This window comes from Melopsittacus undulatus, chromosome 4 (genome assembly GCF_012275295.1).
Source record: "Melopsittacus undulatus isolate bMelUnd1 chromosome 4, bMelUnd1.mat.Z, whole genome shotgun sequence".
In the NCBI taxonomy this organism is placed as follows: Eukaryota; Metazoa; Chordata; class Aves; order Psittaciformes; family Psittaculidae; genus Melopsittacus; species Melopsittacus undulatus.
In genome coordinates this window covers 14,482,861-14,503,664 of record NC_047530.1, presented here as the reverse complement: position 1 = coordinate 14,503,664, position 20,804 = coordinate 14,482,861, and the positions used below count along the sequence as shown (strand labels likewise).

The window sequence follows — 20,804 nt, the reverse complement described above, 5'->3', positions numbered from 1 at the left end:
CAGAGCGGGGATGGCGGCGGCAGGCGCGGCTTGGGCCGCCTCGCAGGGACTCCGCTTCGGCGGCTGAGGGCACCCGGCGCTGCCACCGCCTCGACCCCGCCGCTCCAAGAGCTCGCACGCCGCGGAGGTACCGGCCGCCTTCTTCCTCCTCCTCGCCCCGGGTCACGCCGCCCTACCCGGCTGAGAGAAGGACTTGGGAGGCGAGCGGCTCCGCCGGGGAGGGCAGCGCAGCGCGATCGGCCGCTCCCTCCGGGCCATCGTAAGTCGGGGTCGGGAGGAGCCGGGCGGGCGGTGGCAGCGGCCCGGTCACCGGGTGGGCTCGGTCCCCCCTTTCGCTGTGGAAAACTGTGTGTGGGTGCACACCGGTGTACATATCTTAATGTGCGAAGTGCATATCCGTTTAATGTATATACTTACATTTAATGGTAGTGTTCAAGAGGCACAGGGATCGCAAGGAAAGCCTAAATGAGGGGCAGTGTCCTTCACCCCCCACTTAGCCAAAATCTCCATCACCACCAAGTGTTGCAGGGAGGTCGGGGGTGCTCCGGCCCGATTAAAGGCTGCAGGATCAAACCCATCTGGCAATCGTTATGGTAATTACGGGATTACGCTGTAATTACAGCCATCCCGATGCGTGTGCTAGATGCAGTTGACAGTGGTTGTAGTTAGGCAGGTAGCGATTGCGCTGCAAAAAATCATTAAGCTTTCGTGCGCTGAAAAATAGGACGAAAGCATCGCGGTTTAATTTGATTTATTTCTTGAAGGACAATAAAATGTTAGAGCTCAACACACCTGAAATAAGCGTAAAAAGAAACCAAACCCGAGTTACGTGTTTTCTCTTTATGTAGCTTTAATGATCTGGCCCAGTTTATTCTTGTTTCTAAGAAAAATTGCTCCCAGGCAAACCCCTTTTATCTTCAGTTTTGCTCTGCTGCAGTTATCGGTGATTGGGGTGAGCAGAGTAATTTATTTCTATTGGAAATGTGGTTGGGCTCCCTGTACCAGTCACATCGTCGGCACTTTCATGAATGAGTAAGTGACAGCATTACAAAGCAGGCACGCTTCTCTTTAACAGAAAAAGTATGCCCAGATTTCATTATTAAACCTCGTGGCTGCCGTGTAGAGACATGCTTTCCATGGGTGTCTCCTGACATATTTCAGTAAATCGTGATTTCTGGTGAGGATATAGTCTTCTAGCAACATGATTGGAGCTGAACTGCTTATTAGATGAGTGGGAAGACCGAGCTATTCTTACTGCAGTCTTAATGCAAGCCGCTGCCTGGGACAAACACATGTCAACTGTGCTTATTTGTCTTTATTATTTTAATTTGCAGAGACTCTCATGCGAACTGTACCTAAAATATCTTACAATATAAAAGCCGTTTTAAATTCGGTTCTATTTAACGACTAAATTCATCGTTTCAAGGTGCTTCCTGCTGGAATAACTCTCAGAACGGCATGGGAAGACTGGGGGAAGGTTTTTAGGGTGGTGGGGGGATCCCACAGCTGTTTGGCCAAAGGACTGCAGGCCTTGTGGTTTGCTCACTTCCGAGGTGGCACGGCATCAAATGCAAAGTTATTCTTTAAATCCGGTCAGGAACTCAACCTGCTGTTGACTTGATTAATAGGTGTAAGTGGCTGCGAGCAGGGCGGGAGCCGGGAATCGCGCTACTCTGCTATTCGGTTTCTGGGTGGAACGTGAAGTGTTGGTCATGGACCATAAAGCTTTTACTGATTTAGTGTTTGAGAGGCTGCTGTGGTCTGGCAGGCGCTGCGTACGTCCCTCCTTCTGCACATGAGCAGAGTTTCATTAAAGCAGTAGATGCGAGCAGCCCTCACCTTTGGAACCTGCTTCCAGATCATTTTCACCTCCTGGGTATGGGTAAAACAGTGTTGGGGTTAGGTGGGCATGGCCGCATGCCCTCCTCCTCCTGCAGGTCTGCAAGTACAAAGACCCAGGACAAATCAAGGGTATTCCAAGGAAGAAATATTGTAGGTTAATTACTGCTGGTACGTTTAGACAGTCACTTTCTTTCTTGTGTGAGTGTGATTATTGCTTTAATTGGCTGGAAAGGCCTCTGAAGTCAAGCTTAGGTATTTTTAGACAGTATCATAAATCAAAATAAGCATTGTCAAAAATGAAGGAAAATAATTTCAGACAGAGGAATTGAGACTTAATGCTATCCTTAATAGGCTGGGCTTTTTTCCAAAATAAGTAACAGCTCAACTTCAGTGGAAGGTCAGGTTTTAAAATGCAGTCTTGCGGCAAAAATCTAATTGGTGAAATTAATGAAAACAGCATGTGACTGTTAAGATTTTTTTAAAATAACTTTTATGCAAGTTGAAATTAAAAAGTTCTCCAGTTTACTGTAGCTTGCTCTTCTTTCTCAGGATTTTATTAGATCTATAAGAATATCAACTTCTATAACAATTCCAAGTTTGATTTATTGTTCCTTGTGTGAGTCTTCTTGTTTAGATAGAGACATAATGAAGCAGTGCTTTGGTTTTGTGTGCTTGGACAGAAGACTTTGAAAAGACTTCTTTCACTAGAAGGGTCATGCAGCATGGGAGCACCAGAGAGGTGGTGGGACCTCTGTTCTCAGAGGTTTGCGGGACACAGCCAGACCAGGACATGGCTCCCCCCAGCCCGCACTGTCTCCAAGCATGAGGGAGGGCCGGAGACACGCCATCATCTGCTGCTTGGTTATACTGAAAGGGAAGTAGTTTAATGAAGACTTGGAGGTACTGGGTAGAGGCAAGGATCCAGCGGCTGAGGACACAAATATCTAGTTAAAGCAATTCAGTATTTATTGAATAAATTAAAGACAGGAAGGTCTGTCTATGCTTATGGCTTTGATTCTCCTATTGCAGTTATTGACTATTTGCTGCTGATTTAATTAGACATATGGTGAGGCTGTAACAGTTGTTGATTGCAGCTTACCTCTGGCTAGGAGGTAAAATTGTTATTGTCTCCATATAGCTGCTAGATCCTGCTTTTAGTTTGGGCTTGAAGTCTTAGTGTTGAGGCATTAGTACTTGAAAGAAAAAGCATCTTGTGCAGCCATCTGCACCCCCCTCCGCAGCCTGGCGAGAGACGTGCCTCTGAAGGAGGGAGCTGTGCACGTTTTAAAAACAACAAAACCCATCCAGCTCTCTGCTTGTCCTCAGGAACTGTAAGCTGTGACAGTGCTGGATAACCTTGAACTACAAGCTAGATCCTGTGGCCCAAAATGAACTCTGCTTATTCCCGCACGTTGCTTTAGCTTTGCTGTTCGCTTAGGTAGAAGAGTTTCAAGCATAAGGCTTTTGTCAAGTGTGCCTGCTTCTGAGATGCCTAAGGTATCCCCACATAGATAAAGGCTTTTATAGGCAGGAGTCTAATTATATCTACCGAAGTATCTCAAAACAGTGTTGGACTCCTCCATTTAACCTTGCCTGTAGGGAAAAGTACTCTGTGTCTTCCCTCTTTTATCCTTGCCCTCCCATCCTACTCTTTCAGTTGTGTTCCAGCCATTAATGGTTGTACGGTACACAGTATTTTCCCTGGACATTTGCAGTGAAAGGAATAGCTGGTTTAGGTGGATAGCCTCAAGTGGTAATACAGCACTGAATGCCTTGCTGCACTTTGTCTTTTTCTTTCTGTCACCCAAATTATGTTTGGTTCCCATTTTACTGGGGCTGTGAATCACAGAGTTGAAAGCGTGTAAAAGCGTGACCCCTTCTTGGAATACCAAACAGTGGGATCTGGGCACCTAAATACACTGCGGCTGATGCATGTTTCAGAAGGCAGCTTGCCTGTGAACACGAGGACATTTGTAACACATTTGGAAACAGAGTCTCTATCTGCTGACTCACAAGCTGACCATTGACCCATCCTTCACTCTTCCTTTGCAAGGTCAAGTCCAAACCTGGTTTTAGTAGCATGACATCCCGTTTTCTTCATATATTCCATGCTCTTTTCACAGGTCTGGTGTTATGTCGGATTAGCAATTACTGCTCTGACGTGGCAGAATTGGCGCCTCGGTTCCAGCAGTCTTCAAACCCCAGGGAAACAGTTCTCTCTGTTGCTGGCTAATGGGCCATGTCGTACAGCATCACGTGCTGTTTCTCCAGTTTGAGTTTCAGGGTCCAGGTACCACTAATGGTTCGCAACAGAAGAAAGGTACAAAGTAGAAGGTGCCTTTCTAGTTACGTACAACAGCAACAACCCGGGAATGACATGAACACTGACCTTGCTTCAGTTGCAGACTGAAGTCAGGACATAAGAGGTTTTTTGTACAAAACTTCTGGTTTTGTACATTTGGCAGTTTTTAATTAAAAGCCCATATTCTGTGTATTCTTATTTCTCATGTGGACTGGACATGTAGAATGAGATAGTTGAAGATTTTAAAAGCAATTACAGACTGTCATATCCTAATTTTTAAGTACTTGACTTTGCAGTCTCAGTGGTATCTCTCTGTCCAATTAAAAATCCCATATATAGGGAGTTAATGTATTTTACCGCAGGATGAATCTAGAATAACTTTTTGTCTTCAATTACTTCTAATTATCAGCAGGGTAAATTAGATTTCTTTGTTTTCCTCTTTTCTAATTGTGGAGAAAATTCAGTGTTCTACTCTAGTTGTTTCTAGAATAAAAATATCAATGTTACAAAAGCAATCCATGAATCTTGGTCAAAATAAAGGTGTTTCGGGTATCAGATAAATGAGACCTGTCAGCAGGTTTCTCCTATCTGCATTACACCCTGCAGTGTTTTCACTGAAAAATGGTTTGCAAAATCCTGAGAAAATAAAAAGAGATCTTTATTTTCAACTTTGATTTGTAATCATTGGAATATGGATCCCATTCTGTAATTCTGCTTAGTACCAGTGAGGTGCCATTCATCTAGACTGCTTTAATGCCAGTGGTTTTTCAACCTATTTGCAATATTTAACCTCTCTTACCCTCATTCTGCATCTCTGCATCTCCTCCCTTCCCCTTCCTTTTTCTTTCCCCCACAGCTCTCAGGTTTGGGGATTGTGAATAAAGAATGGAATTCCTGGGTGAAAGTTACATCTGGGATGCATTTGGCCCACAGAGTGCATGTGAGCCTTTTGGCACGGCAGTCTTATTCTTTTACTGAAAGCAGAGGCTCGAACTCAGGCAGCACAGCCCCGGGGGACAGCAGAGAGGTTGTGTCATGCTGGCTAATCCTGATTGAATGGAGAGAGGAAGTGGATGCCCTTTTCTTTTCCTGCTTGGTATTTACCATTTCAATGAGTTAAAAAAACCCTAAACAAAAACATTAAAAAACCCCCAAACACACAACTGAAATCCCACAGCCAGAAAAACCCTCAGTGGAATAGAGGAGCCCAATGTTGTTTTGGTGAAAAAGCATCATGATATGTGATGGGAAACATTTCTGCATTCTGCCACGCCTCAGGAGAGTATAGCATATATAACATACCGTTATCTATGTAGGTTGGAAAAATTTGCTCTACTTTCAATTGGGTAATCATAAGAGGATTCTTTTTTTCAAAGTGCAACATTCTAAAGGAAACCTCTTATCTATTTGAGCATTCAATATGCCTTTGGAAACAAAAGATAATGAAATCGGCAATGGTAGGTTTCAGAGCAACACTGATTTTAATAATGTACACTTCCTTCTCTAACGAGCAATAAGCAGTTCCATCTTTCACAGCCTTTTAAAATTGCTTTTAGTAAGGGACTGGATTGTTTTAATCCTTTTCAGTATGTAAAGCCCCAGATATTTCAGTCCCTTAGGGGTCTGGTATTTTCTAGCTCCATTTGAAAAGGCAGAGGAAAACAGCTTTCAGAAATTGATGAAATCTGTCACTGATAATTTTTATTTTTTTTTTTTCCCATCCAGAAAGTGACCCAAAAGTGTCAGTTAAGAAAAAGATCTCTGGCATCCCACCCTGTGGATTAGTAGCAAATGGGCATATCATCTAGGTACAGTAGCTCTTTGTACTCTGACCTAGTTGCTTCTGTTCTGGCTTGTTCCTTCTTGAAAGGTTATTTGGAAGAGATACAAAATTTGCTCATTAAACAGCTCAAGAGTATCACCTGCCACGTGAAGCCCTTCCATTTAAAATGGACCCTAGCATAGTAGGCTTGCCAACACCCAAAACTCTCTGCTTTGCTGTGTATTCAGAATGGATATTCTAAAATCATGTAAGGTGGTTTATTGCAAAAGATATTCTTCCTAAAGGAAGGTTAAGATAGCCTTGTCTGGGATCTGGCTGGTATTTGTGGGGTTACTGGTGAATTCATCTTTATCATATTACTTCACATGCTTAGCAATCAGTTGTTGCTGTTGTCCTGTATACACCTGCATTGGTCTTGTGTTAGCTGTTAAAGCAGCTGTGTTTTCTTTTTCCTTAGGTTTTTCCAGAAATTGCCTCAAGGAAGCTTCCTTATGTAGGAAAACTGTGCAAGAAACACAGTGTGCTTTCTGGCAACTCGTGAAGTAGAGCTGTCAAAATGGCAGAAAATAAGGACAATAATATTAAAAATGCAGATGTGAGACCCAAAAGCAGCCGGAGCAGAAGCGCGGACAGAAAGGATGGTTACGTCTGGAGTGGAAAGAAGCTCTCCTGGTCGAAAAAGAGCGAGCATTGTTCTGACGCTGAAACAGCAAGTGCTGAGGGAAGATCAGGGACTAATTTAAGGAGCCAAGAAAGGAAGTATAGCTGCTCGTCTATCGAGTTGGATCTAGACCGCTCGTGTGGTCACAAGTTCTTAGGCCGATCTCTCAAACAGAAGCTGCAGGATGCTGTGGGTCAGTGCTTTCCCATAAAGAATTGTAGCAGTCGGCACACCTCAGGACTGCCATCAAAAAGAAAAATTCATATCAGTGAGTTAATGCTAGATAAGTGTCCTTTCCCTCCACGCTCGGATCTAGCTTTTCGGTGGCACTTGATCAAAAGACATACAGCCCCTATAAGTCCAAAAGCAGAAGACTGGATAATTGCTGATTTATCCCAGCATGAGGAACGGGATGATCAGCTGCGAGACGATGAGATTGCCAATGGGGGAGTGGACTCTCCCTCCCAGTCTGGTGACTTTATGGACAGCAGTTCCTCTAGGGGTGATTCAAGGTCTGAGTTGGTTACAGGTAAGATGGTAAGGAGTAGTAAAGATGAGAGCGATATGGACTCTGATGATGAAGTTATAACACTGTGCACAAGCTCTAGAAAAAGAAACAAGCCCAAATGGGAAACAGATGATGAGCTGCTACGGATGGAAACGCCTCCAAAATACCATACACAGATTGATTATGTCCACTGTCTAGTCCCAGACCTCCTCCAGATCAATAATAATCCCTGCTACTGGGGAGTCATGGATAAATATGCAGCTGAGGCGCTGCTAGAAGGAAAGCCTGAGGGAACCTTTTTGTTACGAGATTCTGCCCAAGAAGACTATTTGTTTTCTGTGAGCTTCAGGCGCTACAGTCGTTCCCTCCATGCACGAATAGAGCAGTGGAATCACAACTTCAGCTTTGATGCCCATGATCCTTGTGTTTTCCATTCTCCTGACATCACAGGACTCCTAGAGCACTATAAAGATCCAAGTTCCTGTATGTTCTTTGAACCACTTTTATCCACTCCACTGAACAGGACTTTTCCTTTTTCTCTTCAACATATTTGTAGAACTGTTATTTGCAACTGTACAACTTATGATGGTATTGATGCACTTCCCATTCCTCCATCGGTGAAGCTGTATCTGAAGGAATATCATTACAAGTCAAAAGTTAGAGTACTCAGGATTGATGTACCAGAGCAGCAAAGCTAGGAAATATTTTTGTGAAAGAATGAGATTGTCTCTAAGCAGACAAATAGTACGTTCAGTCTTTCTTCCTTCTATGGTGGGTTTTTTTAATAACAATTTGATTGATTTCTTTTTCCTTCCTGCAGATTATTTGCCACCCAAAGTAGCCTCTGTCTAAGGCTCTTTTATCCAAATGTACTTTGATTCTTTCTAGCTCTCTTTTTTAGAAATTATATTCCTTGTGGGCTTTTGCTACTGTTCCCAGAGTAGAGTTTTATGGAATTTCAGGTAGGCTTTCTGGTATTTCTATAGGTGAGTAGTCTTTAGATCTAAAAAAAAAAAAACAAACTAAAAATCGGTTTTGAACTGGATCTGTCTTTTTTATTGTAATTTACATGTGTTGCTGACATGTTTGAAATAACGCACTGTTAACTAAAGATTGACTCATCTGTATTTTCTGCATTTCTTTTAAAATGATTGCTCTACCCTCTGTGTGTGTGTATGTCTGTCCATCCATATCTAATACAGCAAATTCACCAGTCTATTTCTAACATGACTATTCCAAGCAAAATGAAGTTTGAAAGAGGATATGATCTTTCTATAAATATATCAGGGGACTAAACACCAGGGAGAGGAACAAGAATTCAAGTTAAGGACAACACTCAGTACAGGATCAAACTTGTATAAACTGGTTGTGAAAAGATCTTGCTTGGAAAAGAGAAAGCTTATCCCCATCAGAGCAATGCAGTTCTGGAACAGCTTTTCATTTTGTATAATAGCAGTAAAAACCAAACTACTCATAAATTGGGATTTGATCAGTGCCTGGAAGGGATAATGGTACACTTATGATACATGGGGCTTGGACTTGGTAACTCTGTTTCTGTGTTACTATTTCATTAGAAATACCCAGTCTTCACTAAAAGAGCTGCTGCTCCTTATATGCTAAAGCGCAGAGGGGGAGAATGAAGATATTTCCTTAAAAATCTGCATATTAAACTATCTGATCTTGCATGGTTGATCCTAATGTGAAGATCAATAACTTTTCTACTTTGTCAGTAGGAGAGTTGGTATTTTAATAAGTATAGTTAAAAAAAGTCTGGAGATTTTTCTTGCAACGTGAAGCATTTGGTCAGATGGCCTCCTGCCAAATTCCATGTACGGGAAAACCATGCATGGATAATGCTTCTAAGAGCATTACTTACATTACATGGATAGGCAGATCTGCTGCTGAATTATTGGTGAAACCCCACTGAGACTCAGTGTTCAGGATCTGTGTTCAGGCAAGAAACTATTGCTTTCCAGGCTGGCCTCGAGGCAGAGGCACAGCTCCAGGAGGTGCTGGAGCAACCTGTAGTTCTGTTGTGTCCATCTGTATGTGCTTCATTTCTCTCTGAATCTTTTCATTTCACCTTGTACAGAATCCAACAGGTTTGTAGACATCAAATCTGTCCTTCAGGCTGGGTACTCTGGAGTTAGCAAGGAAGATTTGCCTCGCAGCTCCACCAGGGACCTGCCACCCTGTCTTGTCCCCTCCCTGAGCAGAGAAAACCTTTTCCACTGAACTGCTGTCACTGTGATGATGTAAACAGATTTCTAGGGACATCTGCTTAGAGACCAGCCTGTTTGTTTTCACTGTGTTTTAAATAGGTTTTGAACCAAAGTCTCCAGGGAGAAAATGCTAACACATCAATCTATGGCATCACACGTGGATAAATATGCTACAGGACAAACTCTCAGCTGCTATAAATCAGTGTGGCTTTATTGATACACTTATACCAGCTGAGATTCTCCCTCCTCCATATGCAAATGTAATAGCACGACTGATGTCAGAAAAATTACCCTTTTTTTTCTGTCATCTTTTCCTTGCACTGCTTCCATTCAGCTGACATTGCCTTTTGCATAAACTGTGTTTTATCAAGGCCAGCTTCATACTAGTAAATAACTTTTACCCCCCTATCACTACCATTTTCCAAATACAAAGTGAGTGAGCGGCAGGGATCATCTTGGCTCTGTTCTTTTCCATAGGACACATCGTGGTACAGTGGTGGGCTGTGGTTTGCCATGGCTACAGTGCAAAGTCAAAGTCTTGACTTCACAGAGCGACATCAGAGATATTTGCAATCTGCTTCATTAAAATTCTCTGTCAGAAACTCTTAATTAGGGCAAAACACTCATCATTTTAGAAAAAGATTAGCATTATTATTATTATTTCAAGAACTCAAAAAACAGATTTCAACCAAAAGTCATACTTGAAAGTTAGCAAAGGCCACCACGTCTTTCAAACCCAGCAGATTTTGTCCCTTAAAAATGAAATGCCATTAAGCAACCTTTTTTGGGGTATAGTTCCCTGATGCACTGTTTTCAGTGTCATTCTATAGGCAGCCTACATTGTTTTGACATTAGTCGATGCATCACTTACCCAAAAACTTCTTGAGCACTCCAAATTTAGGAGACCTATATAATACAGCAGTCGGCGGAAGAAGGTGTAGTGCATAAAAATAGTGCCTTTGAACTGTGGGCCAGTTTACTGCATTTATTTAGAGGAAATCAGATGCAGAAAATACTGACAAATGAACTTCGTGGAAATTCACCCCATTCTTTCCTGTTTTATTTGTCCAGATCATACCTGTGTGACATTTGTACCTAATGACATTGAGTTGTGTATACATGTGCAATCTGAGAAAGATCTATTTCATGAAGTATGCATTTTTTTATGAAAGAACTCTAAAGATCTATTTTGCTCAAATCCAAGTACCCTTTTATCTTTTTTCTATTTTTTTTTCTTTTTCTTTTCCTAAGACTTTTAGAAATTAATTGATCTTACAGTATGCCAACAACTGTGGCCTTAAAGTTTTCCTCCCACAGCTGCCGTTAGCAGTCTTACCAGTGCTGCTCACTCAAATAATATAACACCTTGATCTGAAGTGTGATCCAAAGGTAGCCAAGTCTTGAAGTTCAGTGTTAAAGCCCCCCAAAACAATTAGCCTCAGAAACAGAGCAGGAACTTACATTTTCTAAATCCAAGCTCTTGCAAGATGGAGATCCCAACTTCTTCAGGATGAAGATTAAACTTGGAATGAGGAAAATGTGGAGGTGTGTGGAAAAACACATGCCCAAGGCTACACAGCAGGTCAGTCAGTTGAGCGAGGACACAATCCAGAGGTGACCTTGGCCACAGCCCCTCCATTTAGGGGCAGTCACCTTTCATTGCGTTGAGAATTGTGTGCATGTGACGTGGTTTGTGTTGGTCTGTAGGTGGTTCCATAGGAGCATAGTAGAAATACAGCATATTGAGTCAGTGTGAACAGCTTCGAGTAAGAAAAGATATCTGATTTTGATAAATCATTCTGATACGGAGGGGCAGCAAAAGGTCAGGTTCTTGATGCACGCTGGACAACAACATACACAAGCTATTTTTACAGGATGGTTTAAAAAAATTAAATACTCTTTCCATTAATTGTGTTCTCTGGAGTTTGCTTTTGCTTGAAGTGACTTTTTGCAGCTCTATAGTCATGCCAGCTGTTGGCCCAGGGCCGTGAACACAGAGCAACTTCAGCTCCATCAGAATCATTGATGGGTTTGGTGTAGTTTGTGTGCCCGATAGTTGGGAATACACATTTCTTCTCCATTTTCCTATTCTCAGCACTTGTCTTGAAGAAATACAGGGCACAATTAGAGCGGGATGTGTGTATCTGTAGTAGCATACCCACCTTGAAAAGAAAATAAATGCGTGATCATAATTGAAATGCTTTCCTTTCAATGATACCAGTGTGTTTCCAATATAAAGAAGAAATCCTTGTATGATGCAGTCATGCATGGCTTTACTGTAAAATTGACATGCTCTTAAATAATTAAGAACGGGGATGCTTTAATTTGGAAAAAGGATGCTGAAGGAAGGAGGTTAAAGGAAGCTTTTAGTCAGCTCTAAGGTTAGATTTATTGATCTAGTGATCAATCCCTTTCTCTTTCCTGAATTTAAAGCTAATGGGAGACTGTGGTCAGAGATGAGTGGCTTTTAGTTAAGGTTTTTGACTCTTATAAATAATACAACAAATCTCCTAGTAAGTAATAAGGTATAAGATACTCCCTCGTTCTTTTTAAATAGAACAAATGTGGCAAACAAGACTCAGCTGTAATTTTTGAAGTCATTTATTAGACAAATTGCCCCTCTCTACTTCTTTTACAAGAGAGACATAAACCATTATATTATTTATTCATGAATCATAGCCATTAAGATGATAAATCAAATTATCAGCTTCCTGTCTCTCTTCAGTTTTAATCATTTTTTATAGTTCATGCAATATGAAGACAACTTCCTTCCTATGAAACAAGAGACCTTCAGAGACCTTTTTATTGTAAATGTACATTTCCTTCCCATTTTTAAGTATATCCTAGTGATTTTCTCTGTCAATTTTATCTGCAATAAAAATCCAATAAGGAACTTGTCCATTGATTCACTGTAGGAAAGGTAGCTATGAAGTAAGTGATTTTGGTTAACCTCTGAAATAATAGAGCACTGGAAAATGCAGTTAAAGGATTTTTTTCTGCCACCCTTAAACGTGCATGGTACTATCATACATTTAATAGAGATAAATAGTTAATAGAGAGAAATCTTGACACAAGCTCACATACTCATGGTAGGGCCTTTCTCAAAAGGTTTAATGTGACTGCAGTAGTATCACTTTTAAAAACACATTTAGGCTTACTTTCTCTGCTACATTCACACAGCCAGAATATCTTTGCCTCTTCCCATAAGGTGGGAGAGCTATGGTTACTCTGTATGAGCTGAGATGGTTTCTCACATCCTTTCTTCACTTGTTTTCTCTGCATGTCTAGTTCAGCATCTAAAGCAGTCATAGGATGAGCTGCACATGACATGGTGTGGGTGGAGAAGTCATCCATTCAGAAAGAAATGCACATTGATTTCCATTCCAAACACTGGCAGCTAACTGGTTTTAAACTTGATCGTCCTTGTTAAATACTACTCTCAGGAAGCGCTGATGAGGTCAGAGTTACTGAAGATAGAAAAGGAGCCTCTGCATCATTGGAAATACTTGTGCTACAGTGTAAAAATCAATACTTGTTTACTCAACTCTATGAATAATAGAGTTTTGAATGTAAATATATAATTTATGCATCTGAAATCTATAGCATGGGGCTGTCATGAGGTGCAATATCTTCCCTCTTCCTTACATCCATTTTAAGAATCCCCTGGGTGTCTGAGTGGTGTGTTATCTGGCCAAAACACATCCTCATCTCAGCCTCCCTGCAGGCAGGTCATTACAACACCATCCTGTGGGGATCCTGCTGAGTGCCCCAAGGATGTCCTCACATGGACTTTGGTTGCTGGGGAGAATCCCTCAGATGGTGTGTGTGTTTAGGACTGGTCAGAGAGTGTTGCTCTGCAGTTGCCACAACAGAGCCACAGCATAATCAAAAGTTATAGCAGGCTCATTAGTCCATGCCCATTAAGGATGTCTGGTCACTGTAGAGGGACAAAGCCAGAGATTCTCTTCCCCCCACCAGTGTGGAGACACTGGTTAGCTCATGCAATATAAGGATGCCAGGGCAGGTGCCAGGCAGGCAGCACACCTGCACATTCCCACCACGGTGGAGATATCTTTTTGCAAAGAGCATGCTCTGTAAAACCCAAATCTGCTTCTCTCCCTCTCTTCTTCATTGTGCTTGTGGCTCTTGTACATCAAAATGATACAGCCAAAGAAACACTGGACATGTGTTATGTACTGTAATCTAACAGCACAACGCTATTGCTGGGAAGTGCCAGTGTAAGAAGGGTTTGAATCCAGCTTTGAGGTAGGAGGCCCTGTTGGCGACCTGGGAGCTCTTCCATTTTATTTTCTTTATTTTTCTTTGTAATTTTTTTTTGGGGGGGAAGAATGAATCTTAGTAATTTCTTAATACTCACATTCATCCATTAGCTCAGAGCATCTCTGAGTTTGTCTCGATTGAACAGGTTCATTGACAGACCTTTTTTTTTTTGCAATATGCATCAACCGGAATAGACTACAGTCCATTGCTTGAGCTAACATGGGATTCCTTTGTCCAAGGGAAAGGCTGGGTTTGTCCTTTGTAGCACTACATGATTGTATTTCTAGGTCAGGTCTTTATGTGTAGCCACATGAAGTTTCAATTTGGACAAAACACCCAATAAGGGGCTTGATGCTTGATGCTGTTATGATTAGAAAGTTGTCTAATCAAATTTTGTTTCCAATTAAAAAAAGATTGGATTAGCTCTTAGACTGAGCCCTTAGCTGTTATTTTTAGTCTACAACTAATGAACCCCTGAAAATAGAGTGTATAATGAAAATACAGTGATTGCTTCTGCTGGGATGCTCGGGAAAATACATTAACAGATCAGAAAGGGTAATAAATCTTCTGTCACAACCTTCCTCATTAAACTAGATAATTTGAAATTGCCTCCAGTGTATTAAACAGTTCATTATTTTGTAGGGGAGCAACACACAAGACAAAAGAGTAGTGTTCCTTTAGTGTCCTTTTAATTGATAGCCAAAGCCTGGAAAAAGAAAGAAAGAAAAAAAAAGAAAGATCAAGCAAATTTAGTAATGAAAAATCCATCTGAGCACTGGCTGAGTTGCTGCACAACTTGTTCAAAGCCATCCCAAACTTCACATCCTCTGACTTAAGGGGAGGAGAAAGGCCCAGAAAGACAACTGTAACCTGGGCTGGTCAAGGTAAGGGATTCTCCACCTCTACCTTGCTCTCGCGACACCCCACCTGCAGTCCTGTGTTCAGCTCTGAGATCCTAAAATGAGGAAGACATGGACCTTTTGGAATGAGTCCAGAGAAGGCCATGAAGATGCTTTGAGGGCTGGAAGCACCTCTGCTGTGGAGACAGGCTGAGAGAGCTGGGCTTGTTCAACCTGGAGAAGAAAAGGCTCCAGGGAGACCCTAAAGCAGCTTCCAGTACCTAAAGGGGCCAACAAAAAAGCCAGAGAGGGGCTTCTCACAAGGGCCTGCAGGGATGGGACAAGGCAGAATGGCTTTAACCTGACAGAGGGCAGATTTAGATTAGGAAGAAGTTCTCCCCTGTGAGGGTGCTGAGGCACTGGCACAAGTTGCCCACAGAAGCTGTGACTGCCCCATCCCTGGCAGTGTTCAAGGCCAGGTTGGACACAGGGGCTTGGAGCAACCCGGTCTGGTGAAAGGTCTCCCTGCCCATGGCAGGAAGGTTGGAACTGGATGAGTTTTAAGTTCCCTTCCTACCCAAACCATTCTATAACTCTAATGTTGAAGAGTGTACAAGGGAACAGAATAGCTCTACTGTATTTGACATAGTGGTTTTCTCCACCTGCACAGTTGCAAAATTAGATAATTTCAGGGGTTTAGATATTTTTCTGATGGTTTTAGCACATTAAAAATGAACAGCCCCCAAAACTTAATTTCTTTATTAGCACCTTAGTGTTATTCAGAGGCATCTAATACTTCAAAGAGGCAAAGGATGCCATCAGCCTAGGGGAAGAGTCTGCAGGAGCACAAAGGATAACCTGAGTGGAAAAGGACAGCGAGGAAGGGGAGTCTGGGGTGACAACTCGACTGAGGAAGGAAGCCAGTGCTGGGGTGCAACAGAGACTTTTCCCTGTGTGGCTGGCTGTGACCTCTTGTCAGTAGGAATAGGAAATCACCCTGTGTTTTTGGCTAGGAATATCTCTGTGTGATCTTCAGCCTCCTCAGGAATTCCTCACTTTTCAGGACATCTTTGGCCTGGCGAGCTGGACACTGAAAGCACACTGAAGGCTTTTCTTGTCCATGTCTTTACAGCAAAACATTGGCATTAGAGTAGAAGATGCCTGAGATGCTGCCAAGGTAAGACATGGTTGGCGAGAGGGACATCCTGTCATTTTTATCCTCCTGTCAGTTTTATACTCTCTCAGCCAAATTATACCTTGGTGTGGTGCTTCTGGCTCTGGTATCCTTGTATACAAGAAATCTTGGTCCTTTGCCTAAAGAGAGGGGAAGGGCAAACATGAAGGGGAAAGAAAAGATTTTATCAGTGAAGGTACATTCAAAGGTGGCAGTAAGTGGGAGGGTGTGAGTTTAGTCCATCAGCCAGGAGGCACTTGCCCTTTGTTGATTCACTAAGAACACAAGCATTTAAAGATAAGCAAAAAAAACCCCAACCAAACTGTTCCCTGTTTGAGCAAATGCCTCTTCCTGAGTCCTCTCCTCCAAATGCATTAAAATAAAGATCAGCTCTCACCCCCTTCCCAGCCAGCCTTTCTCAGGCAATGAGCAATGCTCGGTTTCTGCTGGATATTCCCTCCTGACAGGATCTTCTGCTACCACAGGTACAATCCATTGGTACAAATTACCTGAGTGGGCGGCAGATTCTTGGCTAGACAAAAGACTAGCCAAGGAATAAAAGGATCTTTTCCTTCACATGAGCCAGGGTGGTGCGTGAACACTTTGGTATTGTGCTTCATTTAATAGCAAAAGCGCAAGGAAATAATCCCTTGCTTTATCTGATGCACTATTTATTGTGATTCCAGGCAGACAGGATTATTGAGGAGAAAAGGAAGAGGAAGGATGGAGAAGAACTAAAGGGAAGGAAAGGGGGGGCAGGAAAAGCAGGTAACCAGAGTCACGTCTTTTTGAGGGCTTCCAGGCCAGACATTGTGCCCCTGTTCTTTCATCTCCTGTTCTTCCCCCACATTGTAGCATCATAGAATCACAGAACACTTTGGGTTAGAAGGGACCATAAAGCTCACCCAGTTCCAATCCCCTCCCACAGGCAGGGACACCTTCCAACCCAAGCCCCATCCATCCTGACCTTAAACACTGCAGGGATGGGGCAGCCACAGCATCTCTGGGCACCCTGTGCCAGTGCTTCACCACCCTCACAAGGAAGAAATTCTACCTAATATCTAATTCAAATCTCCCTTCTGTCAGTTTAAAGTCATTCCCCATTGTCCTATCCCTACAAGCCCTTGTCAAAAACCCCTCTCTAGCTTTGTTGTCAGCCCCTTCAGGCACTGGAAGCTGCTCTAAGGTCTCCCCAGAGCCTTCTCTTCTCCATGCTCAACAACCCCAACTCTCTTAACCCGTCACTCTTAACTGCTTTGATACTCACACACTGTAATCAAATAGCACTCCTGAAAGCACATTTTGGAATCCTGTTTGTCAAATGTCTGACTATGTTAGGGTAGAAATTATTCCAGATAAAATTTGTCCAATGCTTTATGAGCTAAAAATGGCATATTTGTATTCACTCAAGTAACGTATGGCATTATCAAATTACATTTAATATTATATTATAACAGCTGAAACCACAAACATAGCTTTCCCACCTTAACCTGAAATGCACAGCAGCAGGAAGTAAAGCAAAAAGATGTAACCCTCTCTCTATATCATGTTGGCTGGTGCAGTATCACAAGCATGGGAATTCTTTTGCTGCCTCTGCCAGCTTAATCTTTATTGTAGTTGTACTTTAACACGAGACTTTTGCACTGACTTAACTAGTCTTATATGAAAGTATAAGATGTGAATGGCCGTGCCAGGCTGGACCAAAGCCCATCCCCAGCAGTGGCCACACGTGAAGGCTCGAGGAAGATTAGCTCAGAGAGCATCCAGCCCAGTTCAGCTATGTGTGCTTTACTTGTCTCAAAATCAAAATAAGCATTACTCCATTAACTTATTTTGAATAAGGCTGCATGCTGGTATTTTTTACAGTCTAAATAAGATAGTGTGTCTTAATTTCTAACAGCAGGGAGATTCATTGCAAACAACTGGCTGCAAATCAGTGAATGAATGAGAGTAGATCTCCACAGAAGTATGCTTAATTCATTTTCGAATTACAGTTCTTTTTCAATCATGAAAATACATTTTTGCAGGCACGTAATACATGTACTTTGTCTGAAAGAAAGGTAATTCCTACCAATATTAGATTAGCTGCAGTGCTGCTATCAAATCTTTGCTGAGAGGGAAAGGAAGGAGTGTATTCATGTTTTACTGCACTTCAGCATAATCGTTTTGGAATCTGATCCTGCAATCTTTGCTGCTACCTACTTGTTCCTTAGGAACAATTTGTGTGATTAGAAGCTATTCAGAAGTTTAAAGAGCATTGCACTTGTTGTTTTTACCTCCTGTTACTTCATTAAGCCTGAGGTTCAAACAGTGGAGCTGGGGGAAGGCCTCCTGTTTGGGGAGTTGGTTCCTTCTGCTATTTTGGCAGCATATCTTGTTTTCCCAGAATGTGTTTAGCTAAAGTAGTGCTGAGGAAGCAGTGTGACACGGTCCAGGACAAGACTGGTTTTCTCAGGTCACCAACCAGCCGGGACCCTGCGATGCTGGGCTGAAATACTACCGAGGAAGTGTTATTCATGTTCAGTATTTGTATTGCAACAGCAGCTCGATCCTGCCAACCTCAAAACTAAAACAAGGAGATACTGCACATCCTGAAGGATTTCAAGACTAAACATAAAATGGGAAACAATATATTAATATAGGCGAGGTGGTGGAGGGGAGCGGGCTCTGCAGCAGTGGCATTAATCAAGTCCGAGGCAACAATCATAGGATGGGGAAAATAGAGGACGGGAATTTCCCAGAGGAGGAGAACGAGCTCCTGCCGAGCCGAGCAAAGGCAAGAGGGGAGCTGGGAAAGCAGGCAGCAGCAGGGAGCAGAGTTTGCTGGAAGCAGTTTTTAAGTGCCCATTCTGCTAAACTGCCTCCAGCACAGCCCCAGGGAGCACGAAATAACTAGGCAATCGTTCTTAGATCCCTGTGATAGTGAGTGGTGCCCAGCATGTTTTGCAATGTACTTTATTGCAACAGTCAGTTCCTTTTCTTTCTAAATGGCTGTAGAGGAGGAATGTTTCTGCTAATGAATGAGGATGCATTCACTCCTGGGCGGAGGGAAAAAGAGCTTACAATGGGGATTTGAAATCGATTTCTTCAGACAGTATGACAAACATTGACGGGGTAGTGCTTGGCCCCCGGCAGGGAGAACAGAGATAACGTATAATGCTCACTCACACAGCCTGGAGCTGATCTGGTGGGGAGAGCATTCCGGCTCTGCTGGGAAAGCTCGGGATGACGTCTGGATGTAGGACTTCCATGAAAAAAAAAACAGTGCTGGATTAACACTTTTTTTGCCCTCCTTCAATGGGAATCCCCCTCCCCGGGTAAACCTGCACAAAGGCCAGCCTGTCACCCGTCCTCGGCCGGGATGAGACTTTCTCATCTCAGACCTCATACAGAAAGTCCCGAAATCAATGAGGAAGCTTTGAAGCGAACTTTGGATCAGGCTCATTCCAAACCTTCCGTTATCTCACAGCCTATTGATCACTGAAATGTCAGTCATTCTACCCAGGGAGACTTTCTAGTATTTAAACAGCTACTACCCTGCATTAATTTCTTCCTGTTTTCATAAGAGAGAAGGGGAACTGAGAACATTATGGTAAATGCCTCAAGAGTCCAAAGAACAGATTTTGATGGAATTTTCTGAATTCATTATCATTGGCAGGGATGTGGCTGGAAAGAGCCCCAAGGTTAAAAAGTTCAAATGTTTGTTTTCTTCTTTTTTAATTCCTCTTGCTCGAAATTATCTTGACTTCAGTTAATTGCAGCTACATTTGCACTTTAAAGTAGCTCTGTCAGACATGGTAAAAATATTTAAGTCTCATTTATTTATAGAAATCCTTCAGACTTGGGTGACTATTAGCTTGACAAATCCATTTGACCTAAAATATAACTAAGAAGTGTATTTGTGGTATGTTCATTAGTTGAGAACAAGTGTTTCCAGGGCTAATCTGTTTTCCGGCTGTACTCTTCCAGCAGGTTGATAGAAAAGACCCAAAGAAGGAAGTGGATTCTTAACAGTGATCATGAAAACTGCTTTATTCTCAGGGCATTTTTGCATGGCATTAGCAACTAAAAGGCACCACTTCACAGCACTTAAGCTATTTGCTGAATCAGGGCCTGAAGAGCTGAAGAGAAGGAGGAGGAAAGACATGGGTGTTATACCCACAGATTTTCTCAAAGTAACTGTTAGCTGCTCAGACAAGATTTTCTGTGTTAAAGCTAGAGTGGATGAAATTTGTGCATTCCTGATGGGGTAGCCCAAAACTGACAAGGCATTGCAGCCATCAAGTCCCTGCCTAGAGCAGGAATGGTAAAGATAAAATACAAAACCTTAGCCCTGGAATGGCAGAAACTTGCTCAACTGCACCAAGAGATTCCTAAAACTACCGAAATTAACAGGTGAGCATCGACTTGCTTTTCATCTGGAGGATTTTGGGTCAAATGGCCGGTTTCTATGCAGCTGCTAGAACATCCCAGATGTGTGAGTAAAACAACAGTCCCTTGGAGCCAGGCTCAGCATAAAACCTCTTGCAAGCACAGAAGGCAGCTCAGCCCTCACCACCATGCACCCCTGGATCAGCTCCGGATGTAACGCTTTCCACACAATGTTTTACACGGAATGATCATGTCAATAATTCATCACACACCCTTCAGTAGCACCTTTGTCATATCAGTGACTTATAGATCTTTCACAAGCTCAAATGAACCTTATGTGCATCATTCCCTGAATTACTACAAGCCATTTGACTGTAAATGTGTTCTTTGGCACCAATCAGTGGATCATTGACCTCAGCAGTATGGCAACATCATCCATATACATCTGAAGTAGACACATGAGCAACTTGGCATCGAAGAGTTAATTTCATATATAGACTCATGGAATGATGGAATGGCTTGGGTTGGAAAGGACCTTAAAGACCATCCAGTTCCAACCTTCCTGCCATGGGCGGGGACACCTTCCCCCAGACCAGGTTGCTCCAAGCCCCATCCAACCTGGCCTTGAACACTGCCGGGGATGGAGCAGCCACAGCTTCTCTGGGCAACGTGTGCCAGTGCCTCACCCCACTTCTCCTCACAGTAAAGGACTTCTTTATATCTAATATCTAATCTCTCCTCTGTCAGGTTAAAGCCATCCCCCCTTGTCCTGTCACTCCATACCCTTGTGAGAAGCCCCCCTCCAGCTTTTTTGTTGGCCC

The 20,804-nt window shown here is 42.7% G+C and overlaps 1 protein-coding gene across 2 annotated transcripts; it reads left to right on the top strand.

Annotated features, from left to right (window-relative positions):
* Positions 1 to 3: 3 nt before the first annotated feature.
* Positions 4 to 8,257, top strand: SOCS4 (suppressor of cytokine signaling 4). 2 transcript variants are annotated; one of them, XM_031052027.2, is made up of 3 exons: positions 4 to 259; positions 5,870 to 5,952; positions 6,385 to 8,257. In XM_031052027.2, exon 3 carries the CDS (start codon positions 6,484 to 6,486, stop codon positions 7,792 to 7,794), a length of 1,311 nt encoding a protein of 436 aa, XP_030907887.1. In that variant the 5' UTR covers positions 4 to 259; positions 5,870 to 5,952; positions 6,385 to 6,483; the 3' UTR covers positions 7,795 to 8,257. The 2 variants fall into 2 exon arrangements, with proteins under 2 accessions (XP_030907887.1, XP_005152401.1); XM_005152344.3 differs by lacking the exon at positions 5,870 to 5,952.
* Positions 8,258 to 20,804: the final 12,547 nt, after the last annotated feature.

Coding starts and splice junctions, on each gene's coding strand:
- SOCS4 (XM_005152344.3), top strand. CDS start 6,484: ATGGCAGAAAATAAGGACAATAATATTAAAAATGCAGATGTGAGACCC.